General features: G+C 50.6%; 1 protein-coding gene across 2 annotated transcripts in view; it reads right to left on the reverse strand.

The window, feature by feature from the left end:
* Nucleotides 1–201: 201 nt before the first annotated feature.
* The window catches only part of UBE2F (ubiquitin conjugating enzyme E2 F (putative)), a 51,890-nt gene continuing 32,737 nt past the window's right edge, over nt 202–19,354 (reverse strand). For both annotated transcript variants that reach the window (XM_060105780.1, XM_060105779.1), the window contains 6 exons: nt 18,737–18,804; nt 11,550–11,620; nt 7,747–7,804; nt 6,134–6,166; nt 3,615–3,677; nt 202–346 (listed from right to left, as the gene is read on the reverse strand). In XM_060105780.1, coding sequence (XP_059961763.1) covers nt 296–346; nt 3,615–3,677; nt 6,134–6,166; nt 7,747–7,804; nt 11,550–11,620; nt 18,737–18,804 — 344 coding nt within the window. In that variant the 3' untranslated portion in view covers nt 202–295. The remainder of the gene's footprint in view (nt 347–3,614; nt 3,678–6,133; nt 6,167–7,746; nt 7,805–11,549; nt 11,621–18,736; nt 18,805–19,354) is intronic.

A 19,354-nucleotide genomic window follows, 5' to 3' on the forward strand; every position in this document is an offset into this window, starting at 1 on the left:
CTTCTCGAGAATCTCATTAACAGCCTATACAGTACAGTTTCAAAAAAGTAAACATGTTAAGGTAAGCAGACAACTCTTTAGAACCCGAAGCACATTTTCTGGCTGTATTTATGTGGAACTCTCTGTCTACAATGGGCGGTCGTGAAGAGGTTCTTCCTCAGGACAGCATGGTCGCAGGACTGGGGCGGCCCAGCGGGACTGAGGGGAGCCGAGGACGGGAGGAGACTCCCTTCTCGTTTCAGCTGGAGACAAACTGGTAACGCACGGTCCACGGCCCCGCAGCCCTCTCCTCCTGTCATCTGGCGTAGCGCTTAATGTAGTCTTCAACTTTATTCCGGAAGTCCTCCTGTGGGGCAGAGGGGAGGAAGGGGGCGTGAGTCAGCACAGGGCGACACTTCAGGGACAAGCTGCGTGCCCCCGAGCCAAGGACCCCCGCCAGCTCTCGGGAGGGTGTGCAGGGTCCGGCCTCCAATCCTCCAGTCGCCAAGGTGGCAGGAGACTCAGAAACCCACGGGGCTGAGTGCCATCTCCCTGCCACCTGGGTGCCGGGAGGGGACACAAACAAGCTCTGGGCGGATGGGAACTGAAGACCCTTCGTTGTGTGGATGGGGAGAGTGATATTCACCAGTGTGGTCAAGGTCATGATGTGGGTCTGGCCAGGACTCTGGACCACAAATGGGCATGAGCCTTGGCTGCTGCTCTCAGCAAGACCCTTGTGTCCTGATCTGTCTCCCCAGGACCCTGCTACTATGGCCCAAGTGCAGCCCGCCGTCAGGGTGACCACTCTGCCTGAGAGGAGAGGCGGGCTTGCTACAGAGGGCCCTCCTTGGGCATTAAGCAGAGGCCACCTGGGGGCCTGGGCTGATCCCTCAGGTGTAAAAACGCTGTATGGATGCAGGTATCTCCCAGGCCAGCGCGGGCGGGAAAGCCATCTCAGATCTGAGCCAACACCCCACGTGTGTCCCCAGGTCTTTTCTCTCTAAGGTCAGGAGCAAAATTCCCTGCCCTTACAGGACTAGGAAGGGCCCCTAGGACTGCCTGAGCCACGAGTGACTTGGAACCTGTCCACCTCAGAACACCCGCCCGCATTGGTGGCGGGACAGCCTGTGACCTGAAGGCGGGCTCTCAACCCTTTCACTCCCACCCACAGCTGCACACAGGGTCCCAGGCTTCAGTCCCATCCAGCAAGAGGCACAGCCCCGGGCCCTGCCTGCTGTAGGGGCCACCCTGGGAGGTGCGGGCGGAACAGGCCTGCTCTCCTCGGCCACGCTGAAGTCACTCTTTCAGGGTGGGGCGGGTTCAAGGAAAGGGGAGAAGGGGACGCCTGTGGTCGCCACCAAGTGGCCCAGGACTGTGCTCAGAGGCTCCCTCACAGCCGTCTGCCCACAGCCAACACGGGCTGCACAGAAGCCCTGGCTGCCTTCGGCAAAACTCTCACAAGGTCACCTCCTCAGTACCCAGCTGCCGACATACCATCGCTCCCAGGGAGCGCGGCCAAAGCCCCCGGGACGTGGAGTGACGATCGCAGACACCCCTACAACCCCTCACCGTCTGACCCAGGACCCCAGGTGCCTCCGCTCAGCCCTAATCCCCTTTGCTCTCGTCAGTGAGAAGACCTCGAGCTCTGGGGCCAAACTGCCCGGGTTCAAATCTTGGGCCCCGCCCCTTCCTGGCAAGTCTTTCCCGTCTTGGTGGCCCTGCTCCCTCAGCAGCATATCGGGGCAAGGGTCCCTCCTTCGTGGATTGTCGGGGAAACAAATGTGTCTGGGAGCAGGTATGACAGTGCCTGGCACCTGGAGGGCCACGCAGGGCTGCTGCTATTCCACGTCACCACTGCCCTCCTGCTGCCCTGCCCCAGTCACACGGGGCCTCTGGAGCATCCCCGAGCACCAGGAGCGCAGTCCTGCCTCAGGGCCTTTGCGCTGCTGCTGAGGCCTCTGGAACACTCCTGCCTGAGGCCCACGTGGTTCACAACCGGCCTCTACTCACATCTTGTTACCAGAAGGGCTTTCCCTGAGAACCCGACATAAAGCAGCAACACCCATATCTGCGAAGCACAGTCAAATGAAGTCTGCCTGTAAGCTGCAAGTCTCTTCCTATTTCATACAAAGAGCAGGAAACACCCTTCCAAGCACAATAAAAAGTAAACAATCGTTAACATGTTTTTTCTCCTCCTGGCTCTATAAGGCTGTTCCCTCCCCGACAAGGTTTAGTCCACAGAGGCTACAAGAGTGAGTTAGTGCTGAGTGGGGACATCCTTGTCGGGCAGATGACAAGGACAGGTGGAGTCAGAACATGAACAGAGCCTCCTGGGGGCCCGCCTGCAGGGCCTGTCGGCACGGGCGGACACACGAAGGCTCCTCCCTGGCAGGGCTGCCCCAAGGGTGCAGACAGCTGACTGCCGGCGAGGCGAGACTTAAGACCTCGGCTGCCTCCCGGCCTGCTCAGCAGGACATGGCCTCCTCTGCCCGCCTGACCAGAGGTGCCCGCTGACCCTCCGGGGCCGCCGCCTGGCTCTCTGCTCCCCGCGTGCCAGGACACGTGCCGGGACTCCTGCCTGCGCTTCAGGGCCCTGCTAAGGCAAGCTGTGGTGAACACCACACGTGGCACGTTTAAAACGCCCGCGCGCTCTGGCACACAGTAGGTCTTACATGAACAGAGGCAGCTGCCCTCAACATGAAGCACGGCATTTAGATCCAACTTGATGGCCTTTAGAACGTCCTACGTTCAGAGCCACGTCAGCCGATCCAGCAGCGTTAGGTGGCTGACTCCTGGGCGGGGCAAGGATTCACAGGGAATGTGACTCAGAAAACGAAACGGGCTGCTGTCTGCTTAGGCCCGACCAGCTCCGAACAACCTCCAGCAGCCTCGCCTCAGCAGGCCCGGCCGCCTCCCGGGCTCCCGCCCCAGACCCTGTGCCTTGTGCCGCACGCGGTAAGGACGTGTGTATGAAGGGCATTTACTGCAGTGCTGTCTGTAGCTGGAAAATAATCCCGTGGAAAAACCTGAGTGCCCAGCCGTAAGAGAATGCTTGAGAAAAGTACAGTAGAGCCACACCGCGGGATATTATTCAACAGCTCCTAAAATGAACGAGTGATAGTTTATGCACTGACTTGGAGGGAAAAAGCGAAAATACACGAACAACAACAAAACAAACACGACCCCATGGCCGTGGGCTCGCGTGCGCCTGCGCTCTGGGAGGGTGTGGAGGGCGGTCAGCCCGCTGGGTGGCGGCGGAGGTGGCGGGGGTGGGGGTGGGGGTTGGGGGGCGGTAACACCCTTCGTTCTCCCTTCTGTGCTCCTACGCCGTCATGCGGTAAAGCGACAGCCGCCTGTTGTAGGTCTGTAGATCACTCATACTGAACTCTACCAGGAAACCACACCTAAAAACACTTCTGTCTGACCTTGGGTCAAACGCTTTTCTGAGACCACTCACATGTATTATAATACATCACTCATAAATTGTTTTACATTCTAGTCCCATTTAATTCAATGGGATTTGATTCTAGTTAAATTCTAGTCACCATTCTCAATTTCATACTTAGTTAATCAAGGGGCAGTAACTATCTTTTCACCAAATACATCAACCTAGAATATTCCTGTTCCTAGCTTACCTTGTCCCGCAAATGATGTTCTGCAGCTTCAATATTCAGTGGGTCATCAAAATTCAAAAGATCCTTAAAAAGAGAGAAACTCAAAGTAAACAATGGGAAGAATCTGTGTTTCTGCTGTTGCAAGTCTTCATTTTATGAAGCAGGCAACAGAAACCTCATCAAATGACAGAACGACCTACAGAGTTGAAAAGCCTCCTGAGAACTAAAGTTCCTTTTGATGCAGGAGCACTGAACATGAGATACTTTTTCAGAATGGTGATTAACGGTCCACTGAAAGAAGGCAGGGATGTGTTTACTCACGATTATCCACCGTTTAGTGAGGAAACAGCGATCACGCTGATTGCTAATGCTAGTTTTGATACTTGGGGAATGACAAACCACTCTTATTATGAGCATTTCTAAATAAAAATCCTATTCATTTTTCCTTAAAGATTCATTGTCTCCTTTATTTTGTGATTAACAACTCTGCCTTCTAAGTCTATGTTTCTATTCTGACTTTGCCTAGACTCTCCCTTCACCTTTAACTCACCTCCACAAGCACGGCGCTCACAATCCAGTAGGAAGGATGTCTGCAACCCGACCTAACAACGTAGGATGGTACCACTGGGGCCAGTGCTCCCTGGCCCCGGGGAACCAGCACCAGACCCTTTCCACCTTAGAAGAGCCCTGGAATGTTACTCCCCCACCCCCCACCCCAAGAATAACGACGGATTTTAGATTGAAGACCATGTCTTTCCTTTATACTACCTATTCCTCCTCTTAAAGATCAGGGTAGAAACATTTGTTATGATGAGTCACTGCTTTCCAAATCCATTGATGGAACATTGTAAAGACAACTGTTATTTCTCCTCAGGAGAAATGTTTAATCTGGGGATTGTATTCCTGATTTGGAAATAAATATGGGTGTGACACAATATGTCACAAATACAGCCAGGAAAAACTATAAATCTCTATGATCATTAACAGCTGGGAAATTAGTTCCAAGTCCCAGAAATAGGCAAAAATATAAAGCACATATTATATGAGAATCCCGGTGCATATAAAGACTTACACCAGACCTACAGAATTCTTCATCTTCTTTACCATATATTTTACCTAAAATGAATATGTGAGTTGGAATAACCATTATAGACTTCATTAGCAAGTCTGATGGGCTCTTTAGAATTTGGAAGGTTTGGAGTGCTTGGAGAGATGGGGACCCACCAGACGTCCTTCAAAAGAAAAGCAGCACAACTGCCAGGCAGGTTTTAAATCACGCTCCAGCCTCTGCATCTCCAGAAGTAAAACTTCACTTCAATGGAAAAGCCAAAAACAATCACAACAAAACGGCTGAGACCAGCAGAAAACTGTCCAGATGGCCCGGTACCCCTTGGGTATTGCCTTCTCCTGGAGATTACGGCAGGTCCTGAAATCAGGAGGTGTTACCGGACCACCTGGTGACATCAGCCGAGAAGGCAGGGGGGCAGGCACTTAGGGGTCTCCTCTGAGGCTCTGCTCTGCTGTTTTTCACTGGCTGAGGACGGCAGGGTGAGGGAGCAGTCCCGCCGTCCTGGGGGCTGTCCAGGATGGGCTCGTTCTCATGGGGGGGCTTAGGTTTTACCAAAAGCAGCAGAGATTTTTTTTTTTTTTGCCCAGAGACAGATCCCTGAAGCTTATTTCTTTCAGAGCTTCTTTATGATCAAAAAGCCAAAACTCAAAGGAACAAATAATACATGTAAAAATCCAAATACGGGGCCTCCCTGGTGGCGCAGTGGTTGAGAGTCCGCCTGCCGATGCAGGGGATACGGGTTCGTGCCCCGGTCTGGGAGGATCCCATATGCCGCGGAGCGGCTGGGCCCGTGAGCCATGGCCGCTGGGCCTGCGCATCCGGAGCCTGTGCTCCGCAACGGGAGAGGCCACAACAGTGAGAGGCCCGCATACCGCAAAAAAAAAAAAAAAAAAAAAAAAATCCAAATACCAGCTTTCCCGCTTTCCCCTTCTCCTATGCCTCTTCCCGCCCTCCAGCCCCTGCCTGAGAGGTGCTGTTCTCTGAGGACAGCAAACTTCACTGATTAAGAGAATAATTCTAAGGTTCTGGGTTTGTGAAAAGCCTAAAGGTTGGTGACTACACACTCCTTCTCCCAAACCGAGCCCCTGGGAGCGAAGGAAGCTGTGGACTGGCTGCCGGTGAGAGCGGACGGTGTGAGGTGGGCCAGGCGCTCCCAGAGGGGCCTGCGTGGAGGAGACCACAGCGAGCGGAACTGGCCCGCGCCGGCCCCCCGGCGCGAGGCGGCCACGACAGCAGGGCGGAAGTGGGGACGGTCTGCTCCCGCCCCTCCCGGCCCCAGGACCTCCCAGAGTGTGGCTCCAAAGCCCCCTCAGTTCTTGTCTCACTGCTCTTCTGATTCACAGAAGTGCCAAAGAGGGTTTCAGTGCGCCCACGCCACTGTTTTGATTCCCTCGTGTTATCCTTGACGTGATCTATAAACCAGGAGGCAGAGGAATCAAGAAAAGCTTGGGATTCTGGTCAACATACTTACAGTAAACAAAGAGTTTAATCCCCAAACAACATCCTGAAATGAGAAAGAAAGACGAAAACAAGTTTTAGGTGGGGATGGTCTCTAAGAGAAGAACCAGTTAAGTCAGCATATAGTGGAGGAGGTTAGTTTTCTGCAGGAGTTATTTTAAAAGGTAGGGCCTAGGGCTTCCCTGGTGGCGCAGTGGTTGAGAGTCCGCCTGCCGATGCAGGGGACACGGGTTCGTGCCCCAGTCCGGAAGGATCCCACATGCCGCGGAGCGGCTGGGCCCGTGAGCCATGGCAGCGAGCCTGCACATCCGGAGCCTGTGCTCCGCGACAGGAGAGGCCACAACAGTGAGAGGCCCACGTGCCACAAAAAAAAAAAAAAAAAAAAAAAAAAAAAAAGGTAGGGCCTAGAAAGTCAATCTCAGGCTCCCCCTTGCAACCTGGGGGACAGCATCCAGCGCAGCAGCTCTGTTACCAGCCATTGCTCGCTTTTTGTGCACCTGGCACAGACTTAGACCTACGAGTGGTTTTAGTTGGGACAGCGTTTATAATCCATGCCTGACTGAGCCAAAGTGGACATGTGTGGAAAAACGTTACGAGAGAGAGAGGCAGGGAGACGGCACGTGTGATATGCCACGCAGCTCTCAGAGCTTCACAAACAGGCTGACTGGACGCCCACGGCCCTTTCAAGTTGAAAGGTGGGACCGTCAGCATCAGAGCAGCAGGACGGTCGCCAGGGAAGACGGGCCTGGCTCAGAAGACCATGCCTTTGTGCTGAAGTGCAGGCTGGGAGCACAGCTGCCCCCAAACCCAGTCCCCGGCGATCGCTGTTCTGGGCAGGATCGATCCCTCGGCAGGCGGCAGAGGCTACGACCGTGTGGGCCCAGTTCACGACTCAGTCAAAGAAGATGGCAAAAGTCAGGTGGCTGCTTACTACTAGGTGAACACTGGCCCAAAGTCCCGACTCCTTCTGATAAAAGGTCAGGCATGGGAAGAAACTGCAGGTGCCTATGGACAGCACCATGGAAAAGCCCTGAGGGGAAGCACAGCCGGCAGCCTCACGTGGGTACCCACGACACGCACCCCTGAAACCCACTCAAGCCGTGTTGGAGAAGCAACTGGGGCCACTTATTTAGTCCCCGTGGCTCCCCTTTCCACCCCCTGCCCCGGCAGAGGGGCCCCCGTGCAGCACACCTGGCTGCACCCTGCCACCCCTTCTCCGTCCAGTGTAACTCAGAGCAGACACAGAACATCCAGCCTTTCCTTCCTCCGTCTCTACCCACGCCTGGCGAGTCTCCACTGCTTAAAGGGGGAGACAACTATCAAAGACTGGGGCGAATAGCAAGACAAGGGTAGAAACAGTAAACCACCGAAGCACAAATGGTAAAGGGCAGAGGGGAGAGGAGAGGACCCGACACCCTAATCCCCGCCCCCAACCGAAGAGGAGTGGGGACCGAGGAGCTGAGCAGGGCCAGTGCTTGGCCAGCGGCCCCAGGCGGGGGGTGGCGGGTGAGCAGCGTGGGCCCGTCCACCCATGCAGACGGGACAGCGTGGACATCGCTGTCCTTACAGGAGGCTGGTTGCCGACGGAGGGGCATCCGGGGAGGCTGTGGGCAAAGGACACTCTACCTTCAGTGTCCTCGTGGGGGCCCAGCCGGTGCCATCAATCGAATGTTCTCTCAGTAAACTGCAACAGACACAGAAAGGCACAGCGGTCAGCAGGGAGCAGCCTCCAGCCCTGCGAGCTGCTCAGCGTGATTTCTGTCGGAACGGAGGCGCATGTCTCAGGCAGTCCGTCTCTCCTCCGTGGCTCCACAGCTTCCTGTGTCGCTGCAGAAGGCCTTCTCTGCCTCGCGCCTGTACGGGTCCTGCAGTCTAATCGCGAGTGTTATTTTTATATACTGTACACTCAGCAGGGGAAAAGCATGCTTCAATCACAACACACAGAGCGCATCTGTCGATTTAACATTCGGAAAAGGACGGTGACAATGACAGCAGAGCTTCCTGCTTGTGCGTCAGCAGGACCCAACACTCACCCAGCGCCCCAGGACCAGAGGGGGAGGGGTTCCACGCTACAGAGGAGAAACCAAGGCACAGGGCAGCACCCGCCCCAGGGCACGCGCCCCCACATGGAGCTGTGGACTCACACCCACGTGCGCACCTAGCACGTGATTTTAACAGCTGTTTAAAAAATAAAAGCAGGTTAACACAAAATTCTGGAAGGTGCTCACCCGTGGGCTCAGGGAAGGTCACGTGGGCTCAAGGGTATGTGATGTGAGCTGACCTAAGAGTCATTTTCATGACTGTTCTATCAACTGCAAATGCACAGCATATACTCTCGTATAAATAACCATTCCATACTTTGAAAAATTACCACTTACTGCCTAGTTTCCTTCTGGTGAAAAAAGGAGCTTGGCATTGTTGAATTATATCACACTGTTGCTTTCACCTGAAGCTAACAGCTCCTAAGCTAACACGTCAATATGAGGCTTTCCAGGTCATACTTGTTACTGTTAAGAAAATTTTTGAATCAGAACACGTTCCAATTCACAAAAATCAATGACGATCAGGAGAAAATACAAATATGCAGAATTTGAATCAATGCCATAATCTTAATTGCCCATGAAGATCAGTTAGAATAAATAAAACTAACCTACAGCTTACTTCGAGCACTAAAAAGAAAACTCACATCATGTACCCTACTCCCATCTACCCGGGGGACGTCTTTCCACCCTGCAGAGGTATCAGTGAGTTGTTGAGATAAAATCTCTACAACTTTTGAATAACTTTTTGGGAACCAACTGCCCAATCCTGGTGGTTTATATGATCCAACGAGAGACTTCTTTACTAAGACAGGAGAACGAATTATTTCTGATCTAGCTTATCCTTTTCATTTATAGACCTTACTGCAATTTCAGCTATACCCTTGCTTGTTTACTTGTTTAATGCCTGTCTCCCCACCAGCTGGCAAACCCCATAAAGCAGAGAACTGCTCCCCACTGTGTCTGGGCTCAACCAACATTAGCTGATGGAAGTCAGGTGGGCAGACTGGGCGACCAGTCAGCGCCCTCTGAGCTTCTCTGTCAACAAGCACAGACAGAGCAGGAGGCCTCTGCCCCTGGAGGCCAGGTGTGCCCATGTCTGGGGGCCACAGATCTGGGCAGGGTGACACCATAGAGGTTCAGGCCCAGCCTGAGCAGATGGCGGTCCCGAGGGAGCTCAGGTGACAGCCATGTGGCCATCAGAGAGGGTACAGGCAAGGGGACAGAGGATGCCCCAGGGACTACACTGGAAACTCGGGTTCTAGGAGAAAAAAAATCTGAAGTGCAACCGCCGGGTTCATGGCTCTGGTCCCTCCAATCCCACAGACACAGCACTGCTGGCCCTGAGCCAAGTGCAGGGTGTGGGCCCTTGGTGGGAGCAGGGCAAGTCTCACTAAGAGAAGCAAGCACCCCTGTGACTACACCAGGCCCCATGGAGCGCAAGGCACGTCGTTTCCTTTATTCAGGAGATGCCGTGAGGCGGCTGTGCCCAAAACCATCGCTGGACACTGTCTAGTTTTTCACAAAGAGGTAGTCTTTGTACATAAACCTGGCACATTACTTCCCTCAGTTAAATTCCCAGAGGTGCAGCTGACAGGTCCGAGGGTATATACAAGTTAAATGTAGGCCTTATGGCTGAAGGACCAATGAAAGGTGTACAGGTACACGCACCCTCCAGTGGAATGAGGGAGCCTGTTCTCACACACACTTTGCTTTTGTATCTGCCAGTCTGAGAAGTGGTGAGCGGCATCCCCTTGCTTCCACGTGTCCTCTGATCACCAAGGAGACTGAGCATCAAGCAGATGCTTACCACCCACTGTATTTCTCCTTCTATGAATCACCTACTTGTAGGCAATGCTCATTTTTCCAGTGGATATGTCACATCTTTTTCATATTGATTGAAAGGACTGTTTACATACAATGGATGTAATCTTGCTGATCTTTTCTCTTTCAATTTTGTGCTTTTGTAATTTTAATGTGGCTAAACCTATCAATGGTTTTCCTTTAAAGTTTCTGTCTTTTGTAGCAGGCTACAAATTTAACCAAATTTAACTACAAATTTAACCAAATTTAAATTTAACCACCTGTTAAATTCCTATTATACTTAGCTAATAATCTGATTTCTCAGAAGACTGCAAAAGTGAGTAGAGAAATGCCCTCTCTGGACCTAATTCTGACCGGAGAAGGGGACGTGACAGGAAGTGGAGTGTGGGGAGCCCCCAGGAGAGTGGGCACAGGTGAAAAGCCTGGGGAGACAAGGCCGGACCAGAAACCACTTACAATCTGGACCTGAAGATCACAGATTTTTAAAGTTTCAATACTTAAAGGACAGATACTTAAAAGGGAAGATGACTGACTTATAAAGTGTATTTTTAACTATCTTTTTTTGGGGGGCGGGATCGTGGTTCCCCAACCGGGGACTGAACCTGGGTCCTTGGCAGTGAGAGCATGGAGACCCAACCACTGGACCACCAGGGAATCCCCGTTAACTATCTATTAAAAAATGAAGCTGATATGAAAGAAAAGGGGGCTCCACATACAAAATAAAATGGGGAAATGAGTCCTAATCGTCGTCCTCGCAGGGAGGAGCGGTCACAGTGCACGTGTCGGGAGAAGAGGGTAAAAGGACAGGATACAGAGGCAGGGCCTGAGGAGGGACTAGATCACAGTAAGAAAGCAAAGGACACGCCGGAGAAGCCCTGTCTGCCTGCTCTCCAGGCTCCCGCAGTCCCGAAGCTGGCAGCGGTGGGGCTGGGGCTTGGCCCGGGGCTCCAGCACCAGAGCCCCTACAAGTTGACCTCACTGCCCTACCAGAGAAAGCGCAAGAGGCAGAAAAATAAAGCCCACAAGCTAAATTTACTTAAAAACGACAACCACCAACACCCCACACAACTCCTCCAGTTCTCTACGTTAGTGACCAGCAAGCTTAAGAGGCAGGAAGTCACTGACCCCTGACCATCTGCCATTGGAAGGGTGGGGACCCAGGCACAACTGGGAAAGCTTATCCGCTATGTAAAGTGCTCCTATGCGCATCAAGACTATTTTGGGAAAGAGAAGACATTTAAATACAAGTGCTTGGGTCTTTTGAAGCCTCCCATCCACATTTCTCCCACCCTGGATTCCATTACTCACATTTTCCCTTCTTAGCTAAAATCAGCCACATGGAGGGAAAAGGGTAAGGGCCCTCAGAAGGGGGCACCTGGGTGGACTGCAGAGGCCGGGCTGGGCTGGGGAAGCTGGGAGGCCACTCCAGTTACTTGAGTGCAGCCAGAAGCCTCCCTAACCTTGGCCCAGCCTCAAAATCTCCCCTCGGGGGAGATACCACGTAGAAAGCCCATCACTCACACATGGTCCTCACAACACGGAAGACGGGAATGGAGATAAACTCACCTGAGACATATCTCGCCTGTCTCTGTGATATTGGGGTGCCAGATCCTGGTCAAGCATTTCACTTTAGGAGGCTGCAACACAGAAGGAAGAGGTCACAGGCTCTCCAGAGCCTTCCATGTACCCCGCCTAGTGCCTGTCTCACCGCTCACTTGGCTCATCAGGCACCGGCTCCGTCACCCCTGCACACTGCACGCACCGTGCTGCTCTCACGGGTAAAGCCTGCCCTAACCCCTAACAGGACCCCTCTACAGGCCCCGGGGCTGCCGGCGGCTGGTGCCGGCGGCTGGGCTTCTGCATCCTCTGACCCCGCCTGTGCCTAGGCTGTGCAGGAGGAGCCACAGTGCCCTCCGGGGAGGAGCGCTGCACCCTCCAGGCCCCACTGCCTACGGGAGCCCACGGCCTCCTTGACGCTACGTTGCTGAGCTGCGGCTGAAATATTGCCCCTCACAGCAGCGTTGGTTTCCTCTGTGGGTGTTTCTGAAGGCATTATTGTCATTTACTTTCTTCTAGATGCAAATCCTAGTCCACTTTATACTTAAAGGAGGGAGAGAGAATGAAAACAAGTACATGGGAATAAGGCACATCAACATTACTTAGGGTGAAGCATGTTTGGATAAAATTGTTCTTTTAATATTACTGTTTTAAAAGCAATCCATACTCATCTAAGAAAAAAACAAAAAGGAAAGATATCTATGTATATAGATATAGAGATATATAAAACTCTACCCAGAAATAATCTCTGTTAATACCTGATGCATATTTTGGAGCCTCTTTTCTAGGCGACACACAGGTGTGTGTGATGCACATTCATTTTTCTTTATAGAAGTAGGGAAATGTGCTATATATTTCTTTTCCACATTAATTTTTGTCACCATTTCAGATGACTCTGGGCTTCTATGCATTCCACGGTACAAACACTAGTATTTAACAAGCCAGTTCCCTATTACTGGACGTTTAGGTTGCTTCCCACTTCCACTACAAACCTGCTAAATCAATGCTGTCTTCATTCGCATCCACATGAAATATTTCCCCAGGATGAAGGCTAGGAAGGGGAGGGGCTGGCCAGAGAGCAGGCTGCGGATTCAGCGCCAAGTACCCTTGCCTCCAGAAAGGCTGCGAGCCCACCCCACCTGCAGCGGGTGCGCCTCTTCCCCAGGCCCAGTTCCACTGCGAGGTGGCCTTGCTTTGAGGAACTTGACAGTTGTCTCACAGAATCTCACCAGACAGGTCATCTCACAGATACGAAATCTTTGCCATCAAATTTTTATCTTTGATACCAATCTAGAAAATATTTCACCATCCAGATCTTCTCCTGTACTATTTCTAGTACTCTAATAGTACTCTAATAGTTTCAGCTTCTTATTTGTATAAAACAAATATATTTTTCAGTACCCTCCTAAGTTTTCTTCCTGATTTCAAAACATCATGACATCAGAATATCAAATATGTCATGTCACCTACACTCCCCCAAATGATTAATCCAACCATGCGGATGTAGACGTCTGAGGATTACAGAATTTAGGTTCAGCGAGTTGAAATCAACTGAATATGCTAATTTGCTTTTCTGCAAGTAAATAGGAATGCATTCCACAGAAGGAATGCTAGCATGGTCTGCACTGTCAGCAAGGCCTTCAGGCTGAAGAGGGAAGGCCAGCCTCACTGGCGCTGTACATATTGGTAAATCTCTCTAATGAACACTGAACACAGGTAACCTACTGGGTAGAACGCGTCACCGACTCAGTATCTGATGGGACGGAAGGCTCACCCCCTCCCTCCTCTGAGGCCCCGACACACAGTCGCCCCGCCGAGTGTCCACGCGGCTCCAAGGGTCCGACTGCACTTGCCCCTCTCCTCCTTGTCCCTTCACACCGTCCACAGTTAGATGTTGGTGCAGCCGCCTCCCGGGCCAATGGCCCTCGTAACAGCGGTCCCCCACAAAGAGAGCAAACCACTGCACCAGAACTGTGGTCCTGGATTCTGACACACGCTTTCCAAAGTGAACCATTCTTGTAGACCCTTACCACCCACAAAGCCAGACCAAGAAATACCAGCTCCACCTCCTACCTCAGTGGTGGCATAACTAGCCATCCCATCACACAGCTAAGGGTTTAGTATATGACAAAGACTGCAGTGCAAATCAATGGGGAAGCAGGGATTCTTCAGTGGACAACTGGCTAACCATTCGGAAAAGTACAGTTAGATACTCACTTAGAGCTTTATTCCACATAAACGACACAGAACTCTAAGAGGACTAGAAGAAAACGTGGATGAGTTATCTTGGGGTCTGAGGGCCTGTTTTAAGCATTTCACAGCATGAAAAATTCAATAAGGAAAAGTAGATTTGACTACAGTGGTGAAACAAAAAAACAGAAACTTCTATAGAACAACAAAAAAAATGAAAAACAGGAAAATGTTTACAGCACAGCAAAGTAAACTAAGAAAAAAGTTTCATATAATTTCTATATAAGAACTCTTATAATAAAAAAAAAACCTCAACAGAAAAAAAGGGCTAAGCACATAACAACAGCTCATAAAAGACATAAAGAGCTAATAAGTAGGAAAAAAATTTAGCATCCCACTTATTTAAGAAATGAAAATTCAAATGACATTTAGATACCATTTATTTCCTCCCAAAATAGCAAAAAGAAAAAAAATAATGAAAATATCCCATGTTGGTAAGGGTTTAGGAAAAAGGGAATTTTCACACACTGATGGTGGGGATGTCGACTGGAAAAGCTCTCTGGAGGGTAACTGGACAGTTCTGATAAAACGCCTTAAAATTAGCATCAGCTACTCAGTACCTGTAATTCCACTTCTAAGAATTTATCCAAAGACAGAGGCAAGCATGCACAAGCCGTTGTCTAGGACATGTGTCACAGCTCTGCTTATTCCAGGGGTCAGTAAACTACAGCCCATGGACCAAATAAGGCCAGGCTTGTTTTCACGTGGTCTATGATCTAAGCATGGCCTTTACAGTTTTAAAAGGTTGTTTTAAAAAAAGAATATATGACAGAGACCATATATGGTCCACAAGGCCTAAAATATTTACTATTTTGCCCTTTACATAAAGTCTGGCTCATATAATCAAAATATTGGTCAGCCAGTGATCAACTATAAAGGATTAGTTTAAAACCATGATACATCATACAGTTAAGTGTTCTTACTAATGATGATGTAATTATATATTAATTGGCATGAGAACATATGTTCTCACGATATGATGACATATTGGCCTATACTATAATGTTAAAAAACCCCAAGTTACCAAGCTATGTGTAGCGTGATCCCACTCATATGTATGATTATATATATATTGTGCATAACATACATCAAAAAGTTAACGGTGATCATCTCTGGATGGAGAGATAACAGGTGATTAATATTCTATTTTTGCATAGTGGTATTTTCTCAATTTTCCACAGAGTATAATAAATTACATAAAAAGAAGAGGGGCGACTGGGTATTCAAGTGTTACTTGTGGTACCTCCGGTTCTCCTCCTTCTGGAAACGTGGCAGGGCAGCCCTTCCTGACCCCTTTCAGGGCTGGTCACGGTCACATTACTCGATTTGGTCGCATCACATAACCTCACTTCCAGGGGGAGAGAAAAGCCGCATTCCTTTCTCCTGCTTCAGCACACGGTTTCCTCTGACCACTCACAGCAAAGTGCCATGGGAGCATCATGAGGCCTGGGACTGTGTCCCATCACAGCCAAGCTGCCATCTGCACTCAGGCCTCCTCCTCCTCTGGGCATCCCCATCACCTTGGTTCGTCACTGTTTCTGTGTCTGTGTCCAGAGACTGAGCTTCTTCAAAGGCCGCTCGACTCTCCTCTCCAGCCTACAGTGTCTGACACAGAACCCAGAGCATTTTAGGAGCTCATTAAACGTCAGTCAATCATTGCAGCCTATTTCTAGGACTGAGAGAAATTATGAGGCAGCTGGAAACTGTGAGATAAAGTTCAGGGAAAAAAGGACAAAGATCCAGAGGAAATATCTGCCTTTCAGCTGCTGGGGCAGAGGGGTGTGAGGGGTGGGGGATACCAAATAGGTGTATTCTTTCTTTTCTAAAAAAGCTTATTCTAAAATAATGATCTACTTTACTGCTTCAAAGGTTTTCATTCACAACCTTAATAACTGACCTTAATTATAGGAACTATTAAGTGTTAGGGGTTAAAAAAAAATTCCTTATTAAGTACAGAAATCATGTAAATTATGGCATTAGAGCAAATGAATCCTGAGAAAGCTCCACAAAGCCCTTTCAGGCTGACTTGCTAAAAACTGGCTGTATCTCCTCATCCAGTTGAAACATGAATTCCTTAAGGTCTGCTCTCATAATCTCTACCCCATTTGCCTGTAACCTATGTATTTTCCTATGCTGGTTGAATCTGCAACACCATAAACTTGTTGGGGGGCAGAGAGCATGCCAAGCACTGGACAAATGTGCGCGGCATGCCTGGTGTGGCAGCCCCCGCCCAGTACTGGAAATACAGGGAGATTAAGACACCTCCAGACTCTTCCTTCAGGGAGCAGATGGTCTAAGGAGAATTCTGTAGATAAAGCTTAACCGCAGAAAAGGTGAACACAACTACCTCTGTATCAGTGAAGCACTTCACCTCACGCTCCCTGGGGGCAGGGCTGCCCTGTGCGCCCGGCGTGAGCTTGTGACCCTCACCGGCCTGCTGCTAAGGCGGCTGCGCCACCTCTAGCCTGGGTGAGAGGCAGAGAGGCCCTCCCCGCGGTAGGGTGGCGTGTGGATACAGCCCCGAGGGCCTGGCCTCTCAGTGCTTCCTGGCCGGAGAACACGGGTCTCCTTCCTGATGAAACAGGACTAGCCCATCATTCAGAAATTTTCCAAAGGAGACAGAAACTAAACCATAAACATGTAAGGTCTTTATACGCCACCAATTAATACAGGAACAGTGACTCTGAGGCTCAGTGGCTTTCTCTCCTCTGTGCAGTTCACCTCCTACTCGTCTGCTTCTTAAACGGGGCCGTAGGACAAACATCTTCTCACTACCAAGTGGCCCCCAGGGGCGGTGGGAAGGGCACACATTAGGAAGCCGGGCAGCTCTGGACAAGAATCAGCTTGGGCAGTTGAGCCACCTAGACCGGCAAAGCCAACAAGTTCTTAACTTTACCTTTCTGAGCCCTAACTTCCTGATGGGTAAAGGTATGAACATTAATGTCACCGAGAGAACTACTGGAGAGTGACGTAAGGTAAAACTGACGGGAAGCACCTGACACACAGGAGCCCTCAACAAACCTCTGTTCCTTCCTTGACGTTTCCGAGGTTTGGCTTTCTCCTCACACTGGGAAAAAGACACTCTGCCACTAAATGCTGCCGACGCACCCGAACTACGGTTCTCAGCCCCGCCAAATTCACTGCTTTTCTGAAGACTGTCACAAACTCACCGCCCTTTAATTTTAACATTCTTTAGATGAGTAACCCACAGATATGGCATATGTCCAGAAGGTTAGAGAGTCTAGAGTTTTAAGTACCGCACGTCGGGCTGTTTCCAGAAACCCTCAAAACAGCCCCAAATCCTTACTATGTGCACTTAAACCAAGTTCTCCAACTGCTCTCACCTGAGGGAGTGCAGTGCTGTGTCAGGCCAGGTTCCCCTGTTGGTGATCAGGGAAATAGGGCAAGTCTCAGCGGGTGGCTGGCTGGCTGGATTGACAAAGACCTGAAATGCATATTTTCCTGTCTTCACTTAAAAATTAAATTTATTTTTTGTTTTTCTTGGATTGCTAACTCTTCCATCCTCATAAATTACGTTTCCAAAAGAACGTTTAATACAGTAGCCCAGTAAAGATCAATTTCCATAGATGAAAGTTTGGCTTTAAACAAACAAGTGTTACAGCCACCGAACTGGACCTGGGCGGTGGAGATGGGCCGAGGTCGCGGGGAGCAGGCGATTCCCACTGTCAGAAAGGAGGGAGCAGTTACTGCAGGGGAAGCAACGGGACACACGCTGTGCCCGATTCCCACAGCCTCAGGTTAACAGGAGACTGAACTTCACCGTCAGATTTTTCTTTCCTAGTCGACAGGCCAGAGAAGGCTGAGGAACATCAGGGGGGAAATGATGTACATAACATCGGCAGAGCTGGCCACGTGCCAACCTCGGCAGCTCAGGGACGGAGAGGGCCCGCGTACCATGCCCACTCCAGCGCCCGACTCAGGGGTGTGCGGTGCTGTCCCGAGCCTTCAGTGATTTCTCACAGCCACAGGGAAAATGCCCCCAAACCCCCAAATCTGAGTTTTCTCACCTCTCCACTATTCCCCAACCCTGATTCTTCATTCAAGTAGACCTGGTCAACTTGACCTGTACACAGGTGGCCAGCTCTCATTTCCATACCTGCTGACACAGTTGCAGAGACGTCCTCGTCACCTAGGACACCCGCCCCAGTTGTGCGTGAGCCAACCCTAGGCAGGACGACTCCAATTCTAGCTCTCCTCAGGAGCTTGACTGGCCCCGACCACTTTCCAAAAGTGACCCTCTCCCTTCCTTCTCTGAATTCCTCTAAAGCATTTTCCTATTATTAACCAATATCACTGTCTGCTACTTACCACTTCTATCATTTTATGATAACTTTCTACACTTTCTCTCACCTTCCTAATGGGTCAGCACGTTCCTTAAAAGCAAAGACAGGTGTGACAGCACCTGGCACGGTTATTACTGGGAGGGTCCCGGGGGGATCACCACGTAGCTAGGGGTGTAAGTCACTCATAATTTGAAACTACAGGTCATTATTCTTTTCCAAAATTCTAAAACGCACATTTTATACACTTCTGGAATTGTGGTGTTATACCATAAACAGAACTACAGTTTTAAATAAAATGCTCTTTTCTCCAGCGCCAGCATCTAACAAGATTTGCATGAAATACCCAAGCAGCCCCCTGTAAAGGTGCCAGCCTCGGGGCGGTAATTCCAGCCTTGGCAGAGCTGCACCCCAGCACGCACTGGCACACGGTACTCGCAAACACTTGTTGAGAAAAGGAACCTCTCCACTAAAACTCTCAATAGTGCTGATGAGGGGCATTAACCACACAAATGTCAGCCATTTCGTGCTCAGTCCCAGGACCGGGTGGGCTGCACTCGGACACAACGCAGGGGGACTGCCGGGCCCTGTGACGGCCACCCGCCACAAGAAGGGGGAACAACGGCTCAAGAGCGGGCTACTCACCACCATGTTGTACGCATCAGGAACTTCAGTTTCAAACTGAAATTTTCCACCCTGGTAGTAACCCTCATCTATCAAAAAACACAAAACAAAACAAAAAAATCCTTTAAATTAAAAAAAAAAAGGAAACAAAAGGCAAACACTATGTTAGCATATGGCAAATACAGAGAATTAAGAGTTGAAAAAGAGGACTGCACGGCTCCTTTGTTACTTCACCAGCCTCGCCCCTGACCTGATGGTTACAAGTCAGCCCACACTGACTGGCGCCTGCAGTGCTCTCCTCACTGGCCATGCGCCCTCGGGGAAAGGGGAGGCCTCCCCTGGGAGACTGGCCCCCTCCCTCCGCTCAGCCCCTCGATCCCGGCCCGCAGCACCCAGTGCCTCCCCTCAAGCACAGCTCATGACAGGTAACCACCTTGCTTCAGCGCTTGGTCACCTGTTTGCCGCTGGTCTCCCCATGAGAGGTCAGTTCCACGGGGGAGGCAGGCTTGTGTTGACTGCTTTTTTCCCGGTGCCTGGCACGTGGCTTCCAGTCACTGGGTAAACACTGACTGAGCATGGACCCTCTGCCAGGCCCTGCTCCAGACCCTGGCCGGGGACACAGCAGTGAACCAGACAGAC

This window comes from Mesoplodon densirostris, chromosome 8 (assembly GCF_025265405.1).
Source record: "Mesoplodon densirostris isolate mMesDen1 chromosome 8, mMesDen1 primary haplotype, whole genome shotgun sequence".
In the NCBI taxonomy this organism is placed as follows: Eukaryota; Metazoa; Chordata; class Mammalia; order Artiodactyla; family Ziphiidae; genus Mesoplodon; species Mesoplodon densirostris.